Source organism: Lithobates pipiens, unplaced genomic scaffold, assembly GCF_037356315.1.
Source record: "Lithobates pipiens isolate NorthernLeopardFrog02 unplaced genomic scaffold, aLitPip1_a1.2 Scaffold_13, whole genome shotgun sequence".
NCBI lineage: Eukaryota > Metazoa > Chordata > Amphibia > Anura > Ranidae > Lithobates > Lithobates pipiens.
The window spans coordinates 554,352,378-554,375,396 of record NW_027507718.1 but is presented as its reverse complement, the minus strand read 5'-3'; the positions used below and the strand labels follow the sequence as shown (position 1 = coordinate 554,375,396).

The window sequence follows — 23,019 nt, the reverse complement described above, 5'->3', positions numbered from 1 at the left end:
AAAAAAAAACAGTTCTTCGTACTAAAAATGAGTAATGAGACTTGCCAATTGCATCATTCCCAAGACATTTTTGCTACTATAAATAACAATGAACCATATGTGGATATCGTAAAGGCCATCCAGTGGGCAGTTTTCTGGTGGAAACATACAAACAGCTTGCATGATATAATTAATCTTTCTTTCAATGGGAGTAGCGTTGAGTCAACTGTACCTGGGTTCTGTTCAGGGAAGGTTTGCCCAACATTACTAAAATCAAGTCAGACACTTTTCGACAATTCTATCACTCTCTTTATACCTCTGTGCTGCCAGTGGATTTTCAGCCCCGGGATCTGGCTGCCTGGCTAGATCCACTGGCACTTGGTTGGCTTTCAGATACGGAATGAGATGCTTTCGTGAGACCGATTGCCCTGAACAAGGTCCTGGTTGCAATTAGGTCCTTCCATGCTGGAAAATCCCCTGTCCCAGGAGGCATCCCCATTGAATTCCATGGGGAACTCCTTGCCCTGAGATTGGCACATCTTTATGCCCAGTGTTTGGTGGAAGGAGCCCTCCCGGCTCTATGAGTCATGCCCATGTTGTTCTGCTTCACAAAGCACCCAAAGACTCCACCTCTTGTGTCTCCTATAGGCCAATTGCTCTCCTTAATACAAATTTTTAAATCCTCCTCACCAAGTTACTTCGACACTACAACCCCTGTTACCCACCATCATTGAGACTGACCAAACCGGCTTTATGGCCCATAGGACGACCGATATTAATCCATCAAGGCCCAACCTATGTGTGTGATTATATGTCAGTATTACATTGCATATCCCTGTATTTTGCAGTCGTTCAGGTGCGTATCTAATAGTTTCTTGAAACCTTTGATGCTCCCCACTGAGACCACCGCCTGTGGAAGGGAATTCCACATCCTTGCCACTTTTACAGTAAAGAACCCTCTACATAGTTTAAGGTTAAACCTCTTTTCTTCTAATTTTAATGAGTGGCCACGTGTCTTGTTAAACTCCCTTCCGCAAAAAAGTTTTATCCCTATTGTGGGGTCACCAGTATGGTATTTATAAATTGAAATCATATTCCCTCTCAATGCATTGTTTTACATTTTTCTACATTAAACCTCATTCGCCATGTAGTTGCCCACCCCATTAATTTGTTCAGATCTTTTTGCAAGATTTCCACATCCTGCGGAGAAGTTATTGCTCTGCTTAGCTCAGTATCGTCTGCAAATACAGAGATTGAACTGTTTACCTCATCCTCCAGGTCTTTTATTAACAAAATAAATAGGATTGGCCCCAGCACAGAACCCTGGGGGACCCCACTACCCACCCCTGACCATTCCAAGTACTCCCCATTTATCAACACCCTCTAAACTTGCCCTTGTAGCCAGTTTTCAATAAATGTACTCACCCTATGGTCCATGCCAACAGACCTTATTTTGTACAGTAAAAGTATATGGGGGAATGTGTCAAATGCTTTTGCAAAATCCAGATACACCACGTCTACAGGCCTTCCTTTATCTAGATGGCAACTCACCTCCTCATAGAAGATTAGTAGATTGGTTTGGCAAGAACAATTCTTCATGAATCCATGCTGATTACTGCTAATGATACCGTTCCCGTTGCTAAAATCTTGTATATAGTCCCTTATCATCCCCTCCAAGAGCTTACATACTATTGATGTTAGGCTAACTGGTCTGTAATTCCCAGGGATGTATTTTGGACCCTTTTTAAATATTGGTGCTACATTGGCTTTTCTCCAATCACCTAGTACCATTCCAGTCAGTAGACTGTCAGTAGGGATGAGCTTCGTGTTCGAGTCGAACGTACGTTCGACTCGAACATTGGCTGTCCGTCCGTTCGGCGAAATCCGAACACTTTGGTCCGTTCGCGTCAAATTCGCGTGACGCTCACGGCCCACAATGCACTGCGATGGCGCAGTGCATTGCTGGCTCAGGCTGTGTAGTGCACGCCCCACACTATATAAGGCCGCCATTGCGGCGGCCTCGTGTAGTGTGTTGGCGTCTGAAGCAGTGGGTGTTCTGTGTACCTTCAACACAGTACACACCGATCGTTTTCGGCCGATTTTCTATCTTGCTGTTGTGTAGTGGTTATTGTCTGCGTGCCCTGACCGCAGTATACACCGCTATATTCACCTCACCTATATAGCTAGTGATCTATCTTTAATAATAGAGCTTGCAGTCAGTAGTGTTAGGAGATAGTGCGTGCTCTCTGCGTGCTCTGTACCCAGTACATACCGCTATATCCACCTACATAGCTGTTCTCTATTTGAGCCCAATTGCCATCTGCAGGAGTTATTGGAAGTTGTGTGTGCCTCCAGCACAGCACAGTATACATCTGTATATACCCCTTTATCTCTGCTGTTTTCTGGTTATTGTCTGCGTGCCCTGACCGCAGTATACACCGCGATATTCACCTCACCTATATAGCTAGTGATCTATCTTTAATAATAGAGCTTGCAGTCAGTAGTGTTAGGAGATAGTGCGTGCTGTCTGCGTGCTCTGTACCCAGTACATACCGCTATATCCACCTACATAGCTGTTCTCTATTTGAGCCCACTTGCCATCTGCAGGAGTTATTGGAAGTTGTGTGTGCCTCCAGCACAGCACAGTATACATCTGTATATACCCCTTTATCTCTGGTGTTCTCTGGTTATTGTCTGCGTGCCCTGACCGCAGTATACACCGCTATATTCACCTCACCTATATAGCTAGTGATCTATCTTTATTAATAGAGCTTGCAGTCAGTAGTGTTAGGAGATAGTGAGTGCTGTCTGCGTGCTCTGTACCCAGTACATACCGCTATATCCACCTACATAGCTGTTCTCTATTTGAGCCCACTTGCCATCTGCAGGAGTTATTGGAAGTTGTGTGTGCCTCCAGCACAGCACAGTATACATCTGTATATACGTCTTTATCTCTGGTGTTCTATAAAAAAGGCATCTGCAGGAGTTAGTGGGTGTTGTGTGCCTCCAGCACAATATAAACTACCCAACTGCTGTTTTACCCAACTCCCTTCAGGCCATTACCATGTCTGGAAGGCCAGCAAGGAGAGGCAGACAGGCGCGAGCCGATAAAAGAGGGCAAGCAGGCTCTGTGTCTAGAGACAACAGTGCTGGTCGTGGACGCGGTGCATTGTCATCAGCACGTGGCCATGGGACATGCTTGTCCTTCTTTTCGGCAGCTGGACATGTTGAACCGCAACATGCCAACGACTTGGTAGAGTGGATGACCAAGCCCTCTTCATCCTCCTCATCCTCTCTCACCCAGTCTCAGGGTAGTAGCAAAGCAGCTGCCAACGCATCGTCTTCCCTCCTCTCAATGTCATCATCAGTGACTCCTTCCCTAGACCCACCACGTCCTCCTGAGGAGTCTCCTGAACTCTTTGAGCACAGTGTTGGGTACATGCTCCAGGAGGATGCCCAGTGTTTTGTGGGCTCTGATGATGACACTCAGCTAGAGGAAGGCAGTAGCGTGAGCGCAGAGAGAGGGGATGCTCAAGAAGGACAGCAATCTGGCAGTCATGTTCCACAAGCTGCAGCATACTGCCAGGTTTGCTACAGCGATGAAGAGGGAGGGGATGATGAGGGCACTGACTCCACGTGGGTGCCTGGAAGGAGGAAGGAGGAGGAGGAGGAGGAGGCACATGTCCAACGAGGCAGGATGCCCTCCGGGGGCCAGCTTAGGGGCAGCACACCGACTGAATCACACCGCAGAGCTCCGCTTGTGCAGAGCGCTGCCTCTGCGCGTTATTCTAAAAGTTCTTTGGTGTGGGCCTTTTTTGAGACGAGTGCATCAGATCGCACCGCTGCTATTTGCAACATATGTCTCAAGCGTGTCTCACGTGGCCAAAACATCAGCCGCTTGGGCACCACATGCTTGACCAGACATATGCTGACCTGCCATGCAGCTCGTTGGCAAGCGTACCTCAAAGACCCACACCAAAGAACAAAGCGGTCTGATTTACATGGTGCAGGAATACCTAGGGGCAAGGTCAGACTTGGACACCTTTCCCACCGAAAATCCTCTGGCTTACTGGGTCTTGAGGATGGATCACTGGCCAGAGCTTGCACAGTATGCAATTGAGCTACTGGCCTGTCCTGCATCCAGCGTTCTTTCGGAACGCACCTTCAGTGCTGCTGGTGGCTTTGTTACCGATCACAGGGTGCGCCTGTCCACCGAATCAGTTGATCGACTGATCTTCATCAAGATGAATCAGTCTTGGATCACCCACAGCTACCAAGCACCTGAAGCTGATGTAACCGAATAATTTTTTTTCAAATACCACATCCCTTCAAGACTGCCTATGCTGATGCTGAGTGACTGTCCTGTTATGTTGATTGTCTAGCCTCTTCCTCCTCCGCTGATATGTTGGAAGAACATTTCTGGTTCTGGTTGATGCCATCAGCCCAATTTTTCTGCCCCTGTTTAACAGGGGCGTTTAAGTACAATTTTTGATGCAATGCTTTGCAGCAGGGCTAATTCCTGCAATAAAACTAGAGTATATGGCAGAGGTTGCAGTGTGGTGGCACCAGCACCAGTGCCTAAGGCCCAATTTTTCTGCCCCTGTTTAACAGGGGCATTTAAGTACAATTTTTGATGCAATGCTTTGCAGCAGGGCTAATTCCTGCTATAAAACTAGAGTATATGGCAGAGGTTGCAGTGTGGTGGCACCAGCACCAGTGCCTAAGGCCCAATTTTTCTGCCCCTGTTTAACAGGGGCGTTTAAGTACAATTTTTGATGCAATGCTTTGCAGCAGGGCTAATTCCAGCAAAAAAACTAGAGTATATGGAAGAGGTTGCAGTGTGGTGGCACCAGCAGCAGTGCCTAAGGCCAAAATTTTCTGCCCCTGTTTAACAGGGACATGTAATTACAATTCTTGATATAATATTTCACAGGAGGGCCCCTTCCTGTGCCCACCCAGAGTAACGGTGAGGACTTATAGTGTTGTGGCACCAGCACCACAACCACCAAAGGTAAATTTTTCTACCACTGTTCAACAATGGCATGTAATTACAATTCTTGATATAATCGTTCACAGCAGGGCGCTCCAGCGCCCACCAAGAGTCACTTTGAGGGCTTACAATGTTGTGGCAAAACCAACACCTTGTTCCGCCATTTCTGCAGAGCATATAGGGCAGGCCCCTACTTTCAAACATCCAACTTACAAACATCTCCTACTTGCAAACGCAAGGAGACAACAGCAAGTGAGATGAAAAAAGATGGACGACAAAACAAATTATACAGGGGTGATAACCCTTCCCTATGTTTTCCAAAAAGCTTAAAAATAGTTTTTTTGACTGGAGCTACACTTTAAAAATGTACCAGTTGAAAATTACAAACAGATTCAACTTAACACAACAAACCTACACAGTCCCTGTCTTGTTTGCACCGCCTGTATACTGCTGTTCTGAGTATATAGGGCCTGGGGGCCACACGCATTTCCTTTTTTTAATATGGGTACAGGGTTCCCCTTAATATGCGTACAAGACCCAAATAGGCTGGTAATGGGCAGGGAGGGCTACCCATGCCATTTTTCTGAATGATTTTCAACCATATTGCAGGAACCAGATATAACATTAAAACCGCAAGCAGTTTTAAATGGTGTTATTTCCGTTTAATGTCATTTTGTGCAGGGACTATTCTAAACACGGGAAACATGTGGCACTTCACAGGCATACTACAGACACCCCCCAGGCACCATATTTAAAGGAATATTTCACTTTTTTTTTTTCACTTTAATCGTCATTAAAATCAGTGCTCCCGCCAAAACGGCCATTTTTAAAAACATTTTAGGCATTGACCCATGTCCCCTGGGGCAGGAGCCAGGTCCCCAAACCCTTTTTAGGACAGTATCTTGCTTATTAGCCGTTAAAATTAGCACTTTTCATTTCGAACGTTCGAGTCCCATAGACTTCAATTGGGTTCTAACGTTCGTAACGAACGTGGGGTCCGTTCGAAAGTTCTGGTGCGAACCGAACCGGGGGGTGTTCGGCTCATCACTAACTGTCACTAAAAATTAGGAACAATGGTCTGGCAATTACTTGACTGAGTTCCATAAGTACCATTGGAAGCAAGCCATCTGGCCCCAGTGATTTAATAATGTTAAGTTTCCCAAGTCTAATTTTAATTCTGTCCTCTGTTAACCATGGAGGTGATTCCTGTGATTTGTCTTAAGGATAAACACTGCAGTTTTGGTTACTGAAGCCCCCTGATTCCCTTGTGAAGACTGAGGAGAAAAATAAATTCAATACATTTGCCATCTCCCCATCCTTTATAACCAAAAGTCCTTCCTCATTCTTTATACGACCAATATGGTCTGTCCTCACTTTTTTATTGTTTACATACTTAAAGAATTTCTTGGGATTTTTTTTTGCTCTCCTCAGCTATGTGTCTTTTGTGTTCTAACTTAGCTGCCCTAATTGCACCCTTCCATTTCTTGTTGCATTCTTTATAAAGTCGGAATGCTGATGATGATGCCTCAAGCTTTTATTTTTTGAAGGCCTTCTCCTTTCCTTTATATGCATTTTAACATTTGAATTAAGCCATCCAGGACTTTTGTTCGCTCTTTTAAATTTATTACCCAATGGGATGCATTGGCTAATGCCCTTATTTATAATGCTCTTAAAGCAAACCCTTGAATGGTTGCCAGCCAATCATGAGAGCTGTTGAATCCAAATATTCCTTGTACAACAGTATCTCTAGTTCCCCCATCTTGTCCACCAGGCTCCTGGCATTGGTGAACATGCCACATAGTCTAGACCGGTCTCATAGTATCCTCTTATTGGGTGTTCCAAGATTGCAACTAGGACTGATACTATACTTACCTTGGGTTTATGTGCTTTAGTCAACCTACCACTAATGCCCCCAATACTACCCTCTGGAATATGTTCCGCACTGACTATCTCTACCACTGGGCCCTCTCCCCCATCGCCTAGATTAAAAACCCCTCTAAACTTTTGGCCATCTTTACTCCCAGCTGATCTGCACCCTCCTCATTGAGGTGCAGTCTGTCCCTTCTATAGTACCGATAATTGACTGAGAAGTTGGCTCAGTCCTCCAGGAACCCAAACCCTCCAGCTCTTCAGCCACTTGTTTACTTCCCTAATCTCACTCTGCCTTTATGGTGTGGCTCAATGTACCAGCAGTATTCCTGAGAATACTACCTTGGAGGTCATTTTCCTCAATTTAGCTCCCAAGTCCCTAAAATCATTCTTTAGGACACTCCATCTGTCTCTGACTTTGTCATTGATGCCAACATGCACCATGACAGGCGGGTCTTCCCCAGCTCCTCCCAGTAATCTGTCCACCAGATCCATGATCCGTGACATTAACTTGAGAAGACTGCTTACCAATATACATACATAGCACACGAACATGGGCTCCAGGGTGGTGGCCTCACTGGACATCGAGAAGGCACCATGGAATGGCCTTTCTTTGGGAGATCCTCTGTAGAATGAGGTTCCCCCTGGTTTTCATCGAATGGTTAGGAGTACTGTACAAGATCCCTACATCTGCTGTTAAACTGGGGGGATGCCTGTCACAACCCTTTCCCTTGTCCAGGGGTACCAGGCAGGGCTGCCCTCTCTCTCCAGCCTTATTTTCCATCGCTATAAAACCTGTAGCAGAGGCACATCAAAGGATGGCATGTTGGTTGGCTGGAGGAGAGGGTGGCCCTGTACATGGACGACCTTCTGCTATTTCGACCTTGGCCCATCCCTCCAAGGGGCCCTCCAGGTGCTCAACTCTTTTTTTCACTGTTACGTGCCTCAAAGTTAACTGCGCTAAGTCCCTGCTGTTCTTCATAAATCCTGCAGCTCGCACCAATGCTCCCTCAGATATACCTTTACAATGGGTCAAGAGTTTCAGATACCTGGGGGTGATGATCTCCAGACAGGCTTCTAATTTTATATCCCTGAATCTGTCTCTGGTTCTGCAAGAGATCAGGCTAAAGCTGAAGGCGTAGGAGTCTTTACCCTTTTTCCTTTTAGGGCATATCAACTTGCTAAAAATAAAATTTTTACCAAAATGTATCTATTTATTTCACCACTCCCCACAATGGATCCCTAAATCATTTTTTACCCTATTAAATAAGCTTTTCTCCTTTTTATGGGGACCCCAACCCCCAGGTATAAGTGGTTCATGTTACTGCACCCTGCTTCTCATGGGGGCCTGGCATTTCCTGATTTTTATAAATATTTCCTAGCCACCCAACTGGTCATGGCTGCCTGTTGGCTGAACCCAGACCCTAATAATCCCTCTACTCTAGTGGAAGCTGCAGTAGTAAATTCCCTTAAAGCATTAAAATGTATATTATTTTGAGATCCTCATGCCCCATACCAGCTGTCACCTGCTATGCTCACTAGGCTCCGTGTCTGGGGGGAGGGACTGAAATGTGAGCACTATCCCAAACTGGCAATTTCTCCTAATGAATGTGCAAAGCAAGCATAAAAAATGCAGTGTGCAATTAACCACTTAAGGACCACCTCCTGCACATATACGTTGGCAGAATGGCACGGCTGGGCACAAGCACGTACCTGTACGTTGCTTTTTAAGTGCCCAGCCGTGGGTCGGGAGCGCGCCGCTCCCGACCTGGTCCTGAGCTCCGTGACCGTGGCCGAGGGACCAGCAGACCCGATCGCCGCTGGTGTCCCACGATCGGGTCACAGAGCTGAAGAACGAGGAGAGGTCTGTGTAAACAAACCTCTCCCCGTGCTTCCTACTGTGGCTGTCACCGATCGTCTGTTCCCTTTTATAGGGAAAGACGATCAGTGACGTCACATGCCAGGCCACGCCCCCCTACAATAAAAAAAAACATAACGTCATACATAAAACCTACACTGCCCCCTAGCCGTTAACTCCTTCACTGCCAGTGTCATTTACACAGGAATCAGTGCATTTAAATAGCACTGATTGCTGTATAAATGACAATGGTCCCAAAAATTTGTCAAAAATGTCCGATGTGTCCGCCATAATGTCGCAGTAACAATAAAAATCACTGATCGCCGCCATTACTAGTAAAAAAAAATATTAATAAATATGCTATAAAACTATCCCCTATTTTGTAAACGGTATAACTTTTATGCAAACCAAAAATATGTAGAAGAATACGTATTGGCCTAAACTGAGGGGAAAAAAAATTTTTATATATTTTTTGGGGATATTTATTATAGCAAAAAGTAAAAAATCTAGCATCTTTTTCAAAAAATAAAAACCGCAGAGGTGATCAAATACCGCCAAAAGAAAGCTCTATTTGTGGGAAAAAAAGGACGCCAATTTTGTTTTTTTGGGGAGCCACGTCACACAACTGCGCAATTCTCAGTTTGCGAATTGCAAAAAGGGCTTGGTCCTTTGGCTGCAAATTGGTCCGGGGCAGATTAATAAATATATACTCAATTGTGTAAGCCCTTGTACACACGGTCGGAGATTGCGACGGAATGTGTCCTATCGGACCAGTTTGTCGGATAATCCGACTGTGTGTGGTATGCATCGGACTGTTTCCGTCGGAATATCCGTCGGACCCAATTTTCCAACTTGTTGGAAATATTTTCCGACAAACTGGTCCGATAGGACATACTCCGATCATGTGTAGAGAATTTTGATCGGACAAAGTGCCACGCACGCTCAGATCAAATTCCTACATCAAAGCTATTGGCTACTAGCCTGAACGTAGTCCCATCGTAACGAAATTACGTCATCACGTTCTGAACGATCGGATTTTTCGACAACTTTGTCCGACCGTGTGTATGCAACAGTTTCGGACAAAATCCGACGGACAAAATCCGACGGATTTGGTTGTCGAAATCTCTGACCGTGTGTACAGGGGCTTAGAGGTAATTTTACCACATACATTTGATAAAGTGCATAGGTGTTTCAAATAAAAATGGAAAACTCCACATATGGAAATTTGTATCAAAACAGTCCAAATAGAAAAAGTGGAATAAATTCTACAGGAAGAGAGATTAACCACTGTCCACTAAAGGAGTCACCAGGGAATATGCATCCACCACCCAGAGGGGAGAGTGAACACGCTTACCAGAATGCGTAGACTCTTCTGCCAGCGGCAAAGAGTCAAACAAGCAAAAGGGTGGAACTATTAAATGATGATCCAAAAAAGTTCGATCTTGGACATCCTCTCCCCAACTTTCCAGGTTACCAGGGGCAACTACGTCAGACAAGCTGCTGCTAACGCGTGATGTTACGTGTACAGTCTGAAAATAAGTAAATCAGGCATACCCATAACATGACATTTGATAAAGCAATATTTATGAAATATAACAATTTAACCTGAGGGCACTTCAGAAGATGTTGAGGGCTCTGCTAGCCACTTGGACCAGATCTTGTGGTATTTTTTAGGGCAATCTTGTTGATAAAGGCATCTTTGTAAAGGGGTAGACTTTTTCCAACACACACATATATATATATATATATATATTTTTTTTTTTTTTTTTTTTTTTATTCCCCTAGAGATGTTTGGGAATATACAGCCCTGATAGTTGAACTGCATGTTTACAGAATCATCATTGCTACATATTTTGCTATGCACAGACAGGACCACTGATGGCACTGACCTGGGTAAACCTGTACAGACTTAGTATTTGGGCCAGTACAACAGTTGTGGAAAAGCCAGTGTTACCAACAAAACCAGCAACATCACCGCGTCCTGTGCAGGAATAATTAGGAACCTCTCTCTGGTAACCTGACATGATTATGAAGGCGTATTTGATTGATTTTTTCGGATCTGCACATGTGTCGTAGATGTGATATCCCAGAGTAATGTTGGGCAGAAGATTGGAGTCCTCGTTGATCTCCTCGATAGCAAATATAAAAGCCAAGAGACTTCTGTATTCCACCACGCAGATGCTGTAAATTGATAAGGATGTACATTTTCACTTTAATAGCAAACATTCAAATGTGAGTCATCCAAAGTTTTAAATAGGTAGGTAATGATTTAACTAGTTTAAATACATTTTAACCACTTAAGGACCAGCCTCGTTTTGGAATTTAGGTGTTTACATGTTTAAAACAGTTTTTTTTGCTAGAAAATTACTTAGAACCACCCAAAAATTATATATTGTTTTTTTTTTTCTAACACCCTAGAGAATAAAATGGCGGCCATTGCAATACTTATTTTCACACTGTATTTGCGCAGCGGTCTTACAAGCGCCCTTTTTTTGGAAAAAATGCATTTTTTTAAAATAAAAAATAGGACAACAGTAAATGTAGTCCATTTTTCTTGTTATATTGTGAAAGATAATATGTTACGCCGAGTAAATTGGTACCCAACATGTCACACTTCAAAATTGCGCCCGCTCGTGGAATGGCGTCAAACTTTTACCCTCAAAAATCTTCATAGGTGGAGCTTAAAAAATTCTACAGGTTGCATGTTTTGCATTACAGAGGAGGTCTATAGCTAGAATTATTGCTCTTGCTCTACCGATCGCGGCGATACCTTACAAGGTTTGACCACCGTTTTCATATGCGGGCTCTAGTCGCGTATGCGCTCGCTTCTGCGCGCGAGCTCGTCGGGACGAGGGGGCATTATAAAACGTTTTTTCTTCTTTATTTTACTTTATTTTATTTATTTTTTCACAGTTTTTTTTAAAAAAATGGGTCACTTTTATTCCTATTACAAGGTTCAATTAATTTAGAAAACATTTGTAAAATTATAACATCCCTTGTAATAGAAAAAAGCATGGCAGGTCCTCTTAAATATGAGATCTGGGGTCAAAAAGTCCTCAAATCTCATATTTGGACTAAAATGCAGATAAATAAATAAATAAATAAATTTAATTTGAAAAAATGACAACAACAAAATGTTCCTTTAAGAGGTATGGGCGAAAGTGACGCTTTGACGTTGCTTCCGCCCTCCTATGGTATGGAGACGGGTGGGGGCCATCTTAGCCTCACTCTTCTCCATACCCAGGACATGAGAGGTCCCGATCGCCTCCTCCGCTACCGACGGCTCCGGTAAGCGTCGGAGGGCATGGGAGAGCGGCAAGAGGGGGGTGGCACCTCTCCCGCCACTGATAACGGTGATCTCATGGCAAATTAGCTGCGGAGACCACTATTATCGTAAACATTACCGCCTTCTGTAAAGATGGATATCTCAGTTGTGGCAGCAGCTGCTGCCATTACCGAGATATCCCTCTTCAAAATGCCGACGTATATTTACAGGAGGGGCTCGGCAAGTGGTTAATAAAATAATAATTCTCATAGCAATAAGAATATTAACAATAACAAAAGCATAGAAGATAAGGTTGTTCAATCATTGATCTAGCAGTTTGCTTTTATGAGTACCAATCCTGTTAGACCCCATACACACTATTAGATTTTCTGTAGATTTTTGTCTTCAGATTTACGAAAACCATATAACATGGGGTCAAACCTTAAGGGTTTCAATTTGTATGCAATCAGGCAGGCCTTTGCACTACATGGCTTTGGTAAATCTGAAGACAAAAATCTGCAGAAAATCGAACAGTGTGTATGGGGCCTTAAGGCTCGTACATAGGCTTTGATTTCCGGACGTCAATTGTGTTACGACGACCGACCGTCCCCAAATCTTACCGTTAGTACGGTGCTTTCGACAGCAGATTTCGCCAGACAAAAGCTGGATGTGCAGACTATAAAATTTTTGTCGGATGTGAACTCAATGTCTGATTTTCATTTTCATTAGTACGGTTTTCGTAAGAGCAAGACTACGCCTGCACAGAACCGAAAGAATACATACGAAACCTTTCAACGCGTTTCGTCACTTCTGACGTTGTATTCTGGCAAATTAAAATTCTCGTATTGTAAGTAACCTCTTCACTTTCAACATGAGGCTAGCATGCCACAAAAATCGGACATTCTGTTGTCCGAAAATCAAAGCGTTGGTACGAGGCTTTTGTCTACCTCTTCACCCAGGACTTAAAATCCTTCAAACATCCTCTGCGCAGGGATTCTATGAAAATATAAAGTTCTTGATGGTGTGAAAAACTTGCAGATTATAGGATAATGCCGCATACACATGATCGGAAATGCCACCAGCAAATGACCGATGTGAGCTTCTGGAAAATACGGAAAAGCATTGAACTTCATTTTCTCGGCTCGTCGTAGTGTTTTACGTCACCGCGTTCTTGATGGTCGAAAGTTCAGAGAACTTTTGTGTGACCGTGTGTATGCAAGCCAAGCTTGAGCTGATTTCCGTCTCAAAAATCATCCAAGATTTTTCTGACGGAGATTCCGCTCGTGTGTACGGGGCATTAGAATATCAGGTGGAATTCCCTGGACAAAGTGACATTTTCTTAGTTTTACTCACTACTACTACTGCCACTACTACTAATACAATTACTACTACCATATTACTACTACTAATAGTGATAATAATAATAATAATGATAATGAAAATATTAATATTAGTAGTAATAATAATAATGGTATTGTTAAAAACTGAACCTTATATATGGATAATGGCAGAATTAATTTTCAAAACACTTTGTAAAAAAAAAATGTAATGTAGCAAAGGAAATTCAAATTAATTTAAAATTCCTATACATAAATGTAATATAAATGACATAATTGTTTCTGTGCAACTGAAAATGTACAACCATACAGGGTTACAGAGGGTAGGTAACATCCTACATATTAACAATAACAAAAGCAGAGATGATTGGGTTGTCCGATCTTTGATCTAGAAGTTTGCTTACATGGCTACCAATCCTGTTATTCTGCCTCTTTATCCAGGACTTACAATCATTTAGTAGTGTGACAAACTTGCAGATTATAAGAACAGAATGTCAGGTAAAATACCATGGGCAAAGTGAAATGTTCTTATTTTCACCCACTACTACTACTACTACTACTACTACTATTATGATGACTACTATTGCTATTACTACTACTACTAATACTATTAAAAGCAGAAGTTAAGCCGGAAACTCGATTCATGGCTATGAGTAATGCCCCGTACACGTGATCGAAAATTCCGCCAGCAAAATTCCGATGTGAGCTTTTGGTCGGAAATTCCGACCATGTATATGCTCCATCGGACCAGCAAAAGATTGAGAGCAGGTTCTCTATTTTTCCATCGGAAAAAGTTCTTATCGACAATTCCTTTCGTCTGTATGCTATTCCAATGCGCAAAAAAACACGCATGCTCGGAAACAATTTGACGCATGCTTGGAAGCATTGAACTTTGTTTTCTCGGCTCGTCATAGTGTTTTAACATCACCGCGTTCTTGACGGTCGAAAAGTTCAGAGAGCCTTTGTGTGACCGTGTGTATGCAAGCCAAGCTTGAGTGGAATTCCGTTGGAAAAACCATCCAAGATTTTTCCAATGGAAATTCCGCTCGTGTGTACGGGGCATTAGGCTGTAATAGCCGAAACATGTCAGCATCGATCTTGGTTTGGAACAAGCACGGTTCTTTTGTGTGAAACGCATCAACTATACATTCTTGAAAGTTTATGGCTTATGACAATAAAAGAAAACTTTGGATTCAAGTGTGCAATCAATTCCTCTCTTCTTTATTGATCCTGTGTATATGATGTGTCCAAATAAAGGATAACACCAAGGAGATATCGAGCTGCCGGCTTAATTTCTGCTTTGGATGTTTGAACAGGGGAGTGGAGATCGCCCAGCCTGAGCACTGAATCTCAGCAAGTATTTTTCAATTGTGCGATTCTACCTGCATTTACTGATACTATTACTACTACTATTAGTACTACTACTACTACTACTACTACTACTACTACTACTAATAATAATAATAATAATATTAACAATATTAATAATAATAATAATAATAATAATAATAAGGGTAAAATTCTTTATAAAAAAAACTGAACCTTAGATATGGAATATGGTTCAATTAATTTAGAAAACATTTTGTAAAAAAGATTAAAACTAGCAAAGTAAAATACTAAAGGAGGTTAAAATGAATTTAACATTTCTACACAGAAAGGTAATATAAATGACATAATTGCTTCTGTGCATATGAAAATGTACAACAGTATGAGAGGGAAGAGAAGGTGACATCTTACATTATAACAATAGCAAAAGCAGAGGTCATTGGGTTTTCCAATCATTGATCTAGCAGTTTGCTTTGATGGGTACCAATCCTGTTAAGCCGCGTACACACGGGCGGACTGTATGGCCTACTTAGTCCGCGAAACACATTTCAGCGGACAGTCCGCTCGTGTGTGGGCTTCAGCTGACTTTTTCAGCGTGCAGTCTGGCATACTAAGTATTTCGGAATTTCCGTAATATTGTCCGTCATACTTTGGTTTCAGCGGACAATCCGCTCGTGAGTAGGCTAGTTCGATGGACTAAGAATGGCGCATGCTCAGAAAGGATTTACACGGCGGAAGGGTGCTTTGCTGTGTATTGGACTTCCTATTTCTAGTCCCGTCGTACGTGCTGTACACGTCATCTAGCAAGCTTTCGACGGACTGTTTGTGCATCCGTGTGTGGTCAAGTCCGTTCATTCGAAAGTTTGACGGACTGTCCGTCGGATTGTATGACGGACTAAGTAGGCCATACAATCCGCCCGTGTGTACGCGGCCTTAGTCTGCCTCTTTATCCAGGACTTACAGTCTTTTAAAAGTCTTCTGTGCAGGCATTTCCTGAAAAGTTGTTGGTGATGTGACAAACTAGCGGATTATAAGAACAGAATAGCAGGTACAATTCCATTGGCAAAGTGAAATTGTCTTATTTTCACCCACTAATGCTACTACTATTAATATACTATTAAAAGCAGAAATGAAGCCGGAAACTGGATTCATGGCTATGAGTAAGGCTGTAATAGCTGAAACATGTCAGCATTGATCCTGTGTATATGATGTAGCCAAATAAACGATATCACCAAAGTTATCAAGTTTCCATCTTAATTTCTGCTTTGGATGTTGGAACAGGGGAGTGGGGACCTCCCAGCCTGAGCATCAAATCTTTTTTTAATTTTCAAATTGTGCGGTTTAGCTTGGGTATCTTCTGCTTGTATTTACTAATACTATTACAACTACTACCCTTATTACTACTACTACTAATAATAACAATAATAATAATAAGGGTAAAACTCTTTATACAGAAAAAAAACCTGAACCTTAGATTTGGAATATGATTCAATTAATTTAGAAAACATTTTGTAAAACATATTAAATCTAGCAAAGTAAAATGCAAAAAGAGGTTAAAATGTATTCATTTCTAGATAAAAAAGCCGGATAAATTACACAATTGCTTCTATGCAAATGAAAATGTACAACAGTGTGAGAGAGAAGGTAACATCCTATTTCACAGTTACCTTATGTAGGAAGTTAGTAGGATACAGTGGTTTCCCATTCAGAATACACGCTGCTTAAGATCAAGAAATAAAACCCCACTTTGTCTTGCATCTAATCCTAACTCTATCCTGCCTCCAATCCTAACTCTAACCTTCCTCTAATCCTAACTCTAACCTTCCTCTAATCCTAACTCTAACCTTCCTCTAATCCTAACTCTAACCTTCCTCTAATCCCAACTCTAACCTTCCTCTAATCCCAACTCTAACCTTCCTCCAATCCTAACTCTAACCTTCCTCTAATCCTAACTCTAACCTTCCTCTAATCCTAACTCTAACCTTCCTCTAATCCTAACTCTAACCTTCCTATAATTCTAACTCTAACGTTCCTCTAATCCTAACTCTAACGTTCCTCTAATTCTAACTCTAACCTTCCTCTAATCCTAACTCTAACGTTCCTCTAATCCTAACTCTAACCTTCCTCTAATCCTAACTCTAACCTTCCTCTAATCCTAACTCTAACGTTCCTCTAATTCTAACCTTCCTCTAATCCTAACTCTGTCCTGTCTCTGAATTCTAACCCTGTCCTGCCTCTAATCCTAACTTTGTTCTGCCTCCAATCTTAACTCTAACCTTCTTCCAATCTTAACTCTAACCTTCCACTAATCCTAAATCTGTCCTGCCTCTAATCCTAACTCTAACCTGTATATAACCCTAACTCTTACCTTCTTCTAATCCTTGCTCTGTCCTGCCCCTAATCCTAACTCTAACCTTTTTCTAATACTAACTCTAACCTTTCTTTAATCCTAACTCTGCCTTGCCTCTAATACTAACTTTAACCTTCCTCTAATCCTAACTACAACCTCCTTCTAATCCTAACTCGAGCCCACCTCCAATCTTAACTCTAACCTTCTTCCAATCCTAAGACCCCATTCACACCTGAGCGTTTTGTAGCTTGAAGCCTGAAGCTCCAAATGCTAGAGGGGAAAAAATCAATTATTCTCAATGGAGATGGTTCACATCTCCACTCCATGTCGCCTGAAGCCGAACGCCTGAAGCTCAAACAAGTTCTGTACCCTTTTTTGTTGCTCGAATCGAGCAGATTTGGGGGTATTTCTTCTTTTAACATTGGTGACCTTTTGCCCTGCACAAAATCGCAGCAAATCGCGTTTTGCGGTAAAAACGCTGCAAAAAAACGCCACAAAATTGCGGTGAATTTGCATGATTTTCTGCTTGAAAACTATACGCTCAGGTGTGAATGCAGCCTACCTCTAACCTTCCTCTAAATCTGTCTTGCCTCTGAAATCTAACTCTGTCCTGCCTCTGAATTCTAACTCTAACTTTCCTCTAATTCTAACTCTGTCCTGACTCTAATCCTAACGCTGTCCTGCCTCTAATCCTAACCCTAACCTTCTTCTAATCCTAACTCTAACCTTCCTCTAATCCTAACTCTAACCTTCCTCTAATCCCAACTCTAACCTTCCTCTAATCCTAACTCTGCCCTGACTCTAATCCTAAATTTGTCCTGCCTCTGAATTCTAACTCTGTCCTGCCTCGGAATTCTAACTCTAGCCTACCTCCAATCCTAACTCTAACCTTCTTCCAATCATAACATTAACCTTCTTCTAATCCTAACTCTAACATTCCTCTAAGCCCCCGTACACACGGTCGGACAATCCGTCGGAATGTGTCCTATCGGACCGTGTTGTCGGATAATCCGACTGTGTGTGGTATGCATCAGACTGTTTTCGTCGGAATATCCGTCGGACCAAATTTTTCAACTTGTTGGAAATATTTTCCGACAAACTGGTCCGATAGGACATACTCTGATCACGTGTAGAGAATTCCGATCGGACAAAGTGCCACGCATGCTCAGATCTAATTCCTACATCAAAGCTATTGGCTACTAGCCTGAACGTAGTCCCATCGTAACAAAATTACGTCATCACGTTCTGAAAGATCGGATTTTTTTACAACTTTGTCCGGCCGTGTGTATGCAACAGTTTCGGACACAATCCGACGGACAAAATCCGACGGACAAAATCCGACGCATTTGGTTGGCAGAATGTCTGACCGTGTGCACGGGGGCTAATCCTAACTCTGTCCTGCCTCTAATCCTAACTCTAACCTGTGTATAACCCTAATTCTTACCATCTTCTAATCCTTGCTCTGTCCTGCCTCTAATCCTAACTCTAACCTTCTTCTAATACTAACTCTAGCCTTCCTCTAATCCTAACTCTAACATTCCTTTAATCCTAACTCTGTCCTGACTCTGATTTCTAACTCTGTTCTGCCTCTGAATTCTAACTCTAATCTTCTTCTAATCCTAACTCTGTCCGGACTCTAATCCTAACGCTGTCCTGACTCTAATCCTAACGCTGTCCTGACTTTAATCCTAACCCTAACCTTCCTCTAATCCTAACTCTGCCTTGACTCTAATCCTAAATTTGTCTTGCCTCTGAATTCTAACTCTGTCCTGCCTCGGAATTCTAACTCTAGCCTGCCTCCAATCCTAACTCTAACCTTCTTCCAATAATAACTCTAACCTTCTTCCAATCCTAACTCAAACCTTCCTCTAATCCTAACTCTGTCCTGACTCTGATTTCTAACGCGGTCCTGCCTCTGAATTCTAACTCTGTCCTGCCTCTAATCCTAACTCTAACCTTCTTCTAATCCTAACATGAACCTTCCTCTAATCCTAACTCTAACATTCCTCTAATCCTAACTCTGTCCTGACTCTGATTTGTAACGCTGTCCTGCCTCTGAATTCTAACTCTAAACTTCCTCTAATCCTAACTGTAACCTTCCTCTAATTCTATCTCTAACCTTTCTCTAATTCTATCTCTAACCTTCCTCTAATCCTAACTCTAACCTTCCTCTAATCCTAACTCTAACCTTCCTCTAATCCTAACTATGTCCTGACTCTAATCCTAACTCTAACCTGTATATGATCCTAACTCTAAACTGCATCAATTCCTAACTCTGACCTGATGTATAAACCCATCTCTGACCTGCATCTAATTCTAACTATAACCTAATTATGACCTGTATCCAATCTGAACTTAAACCTGTATCTAATCCTAACTCTGAAATTAATTCTAAATCAATGACAATGATCTGTATTGACAAAATAAATTCAAGAAAAATAATAAAGGTTTTGTAATCAGATTATGTTCTGCTATCCCTAGATTCTATTAACATGAGATGTTTCAAATGAATAGAGCACAACCATAGAATTACACCAGGGCTTACATTTTTTGTAAAATATGTAAAACATTTTACAAGGCCTTATATAAAGAAAAGAGGAAATAAACCAAAAACTGTAATAAAAAAAAAAAAAAAATTAGCCTTATAAGATGTAGCATATACAGTATAGTTAAAATAAATGACAACTCATAACAAAAAAACAAAAGCAAAATGTAAAATACATTTTTAGTGGATTTTTTTTCTTTGAATTTCTCTATTTCTCTAGTTGTTCTAATGGCACGTACACACAAGCGGAATTTCCGTTGGAAAAATCTTGGAAGGTTTTTCCCACGGAATTCCACTCAAGCTTGGCTTGACATACACACAGTCACACAAAAGTTCTCTGAACTTTCGACCGTCAAGAACACGGTGACGTACAACACTACACGAGCCGCGAATATGACGTTCAATGCTTCCGAGAGTGCGTGGTCTTTTGCGCATCGGAATTGCATACAGACAAACGGAATTTCCGATAGGAACTTTTTCCGACGGAAAAATAGAAACAAACAAGCTCTCAATCTTTTGCGGGTGGAAATTCAGACAGAAAAAGTTGGATGGAGCGTACACATGGTCAGAATATCCGACTGAGAGATCCCATCACACTTTTTCCGATGGAAATTCCGCTCGTGTGTACGGGGCATTATTGTACATAGTTCCATAGTTCATCTGGTGGAAAAAAGACACAAGTTCATCCAGTTAACCAGTTCCCGACCAGCGCACGCCGTTGTACGTCAGCAGAATGGCACGGGCCGGCATATTGGCATACAGGTACATCCAATCTTTAATGCCGCCCTGCCATCGGGAGCGCGCCACCGGCGGTGCACTCACATGCTGGTCGGGACCCCTGTGAGTCTGGTCGTGGGTCCAACAAACTCAATCGCCGTGGGCATACCCACGAACGACTCACGGGGTGGCTGAACGGAGAGATGCCGTTGTAAGCAGCATCTCCCTATTCTGCCTAGCAACAAGTGACGCTGATCTCTGCTCCATGTGATTGGAGCAGAGATCAGTGTTCACTAAATGAAAGCCCAACCCCCAACAGTTAGTAACACACCCCTAGGAACACTTAACCCTTACACTGCCACCCCCTGGTTAACCCCTTCACTGCCAGTGTCATTTACACAGGAATCACTGCATTTGTATAGCAGTGATTGCTGTATAAATGACAATGGTCCCAAAAATGTGTCAAAAATGTCCGATGTGTCCGCCATAATGTCGCAGTCACAATAAAAATTGCTGATTGCCGCCATTACTAGTAAAAAAAAATACTAAAAAATATTAATAAAAATGCTATAAAACTATCCCTATTTTGTAAACGCTATAACTTTTGCGCAAACCAATCAATAATCGCTTATTGTGATTTTTTTTTACCAAAAATATGTAGAAGAATACGTATCAGCCTAAACTGAGAGAAAAAAAATGTTTTTTTTATATATTTTTGGAGGATATTTATTATAACAAAAAGTAAAAAATAATGCGTTTTTTTTTCAAAATTGTCGCTCTATTTTTGTTTATAGCGCAAAAAATAAAAACCGCAGGGGTGACCAAATACCACCAAAAGAAAGCTCTATTTGTAGGGAAGAAAAGGACGTCAATTTTTTTTGGGAGCCACGTCGCACGACCGCGAAATTGTCAGTTAAAACGACGCTGTGCCGAATCGCAAAAAGTGGTCTGGTCTTTGGCCGGCAAATGGTCCGGGGCTGAAGTGGTTAAACAAATAGAGAGAAAAAAAAAATAAAGAAAAATAAAATTTAGCACAGTTTGGTAGAGTTTTACGGGATCTAACATTGATGTTTTAGTCATACAGTACAGGCCCAGTAAATATATTTAACTGTAAAAACTATATTAGAAAAACTGTGAATTTAGGAAAAAAATAGACATGCTTGTGTGGATGATCACCTTTAGAAAATGTATGCAAATTAATACAGCAAACGTTACAGTGTTTAGTGATAAGAACAAGTACAAGTAAACGTATATATATATATATATATATATATATATATATATATATATATATATATATATATATATATATATATATATGATACAGGTAAAAGAGCCACAGGTATTCTGAAATTAAAATGTTTATGTGCAATAAAGTTAAAACAAATAATAAATATGTTAAAAAAAAAAAACTTACTCTTTGCACATAGTGATTTTTTTATAGACAGCACCATGTGCATCGTCCTCAGAAGTTTTCAAGTGCACAGAAAACAACCCTCCGATAATGACGTCTCCTTCTTGATAATATTCATATTCTATAGCAGGAGAAAGGGAAGTCAGTTCACAAGGTGGGAAAGCTTTCTTCATCGTTGTGTGACAAGCTTGTAAAGTAATCGTACAAAGAGTGAGAGCTGAAGCCCAACTCATGTCCAATACGATGACAGCTCTGCCGACTCCCAGCCCGTACCTCATCTAGAACTTTTGGTTGCCACCTATATACACTAGTTGGAATTATTTTAGTTTTGACACGTCATCTCTCTGAGAAAAAAATAATATTGCAGCATTTGAAAATTACCATCTTAAAAATATTTTTTTATATATTAATTTTATAAACACGTACAAAGAAATACAGGCTTAGATCTAGACCATATCTATCAAGATATGTTTAGGAATAAACTTCCTAAAATGCCTTTCAATCTGGATTCAGATTGAAAATTCACTTGACCCAAACCCCAGCCTGTTTGCAGTTCATGGAACCAGCAAAAAAAAAAAAAAAATAAAATGGGCATGTTTGGCCAGTGTGGCCACCGGAATCTCCAGCTGATGTTTGTAAACAATAGATATGTGCATGACAAAAAAAAATTGTTTCGTTTTGACCCGTTAATCTAGTTATTTTGTTTAGTTCAATTCGGTCCTTTCATTCAATTCATATTTGGAATTGGTATTCGGAATTGGTATTCGGAATTTGGTATTCGGAATTGGTATTCGGAATTTTCAAATTTTCTTTGAATTTACAGATAATTTTTTTTTGCGATTCGCAAAGTTCAAATCGATACATTTTTAAATTGGTTAGAAACTAAAACATTATACAGTTTTCGAATTGAATGCAGCAAAAATGATCAAGCAAAAGAAAAACTTAATCAAATGATTACAAGGACTCTTTAAATCACCTTTGGCTTAACAAAAACAGTGATTATTTCCAAATGGTACTCCAATAAACACACACAGTCTTTGGTTTCAGCATTATGTGTAGTTAGAATTTGATCGGAGTTTAATGTAAAATTCGATTCAAATTTCAGGCCGAATTTTCGAAATTCGGACGGATTTCGTTACGTTATTCGGAGCATTCGGTAGAATTTTTTTTATTTGTTTATATTGTTTATATTGTAGTTTGGGTATTTGGATATATCCAAATCTCAGAATAACGAAAAAATGTGTCCGAATATTATTTCAGAACAAAACAAACCACACATCACACAACAGAACATGTTAGCCCTTGTACACACGGTCGGAAATTCCGACCACAAAATCCTTCAGATTTTCTCCGACGGATTTTGTCCGCA

At 41.4% G+C, this 23,019-nt stretch overlaps 1 protein-coding gene across 1 annotated transcript in view; it reads right to left on the bottom strand.

Annotated features, from left to right (window-relative positions):
• LOC143975987 (vomeronasal type-2 receptor 26-like) overlaps positions 1–21,823 on the bottom strand; it is a 49,970-nt gene extending 28,147 nt beyond the window's left edge. Inside the window, exons 1-3 of the mRNA XM_077478516.1 lie at positions 21,654–21,823; positions 10,586–10,877; positions 10,051–10,225 (exon numbers count right to left, since the gene is read on the bottom strand). Coding sequence (XP_077334642.1) covers positions 10,051–10,225; positions 10,586–10,877; positions 21,654–21,823 — 637 coding nt within the window. The remainder of the gene's footprint in view (positions 1–10,050; positions 10,226–10,585; positions 10,878–21,653) is intronic.
• Positions 21,824–23,019: the final 1,196 nt, after the last annotated feature.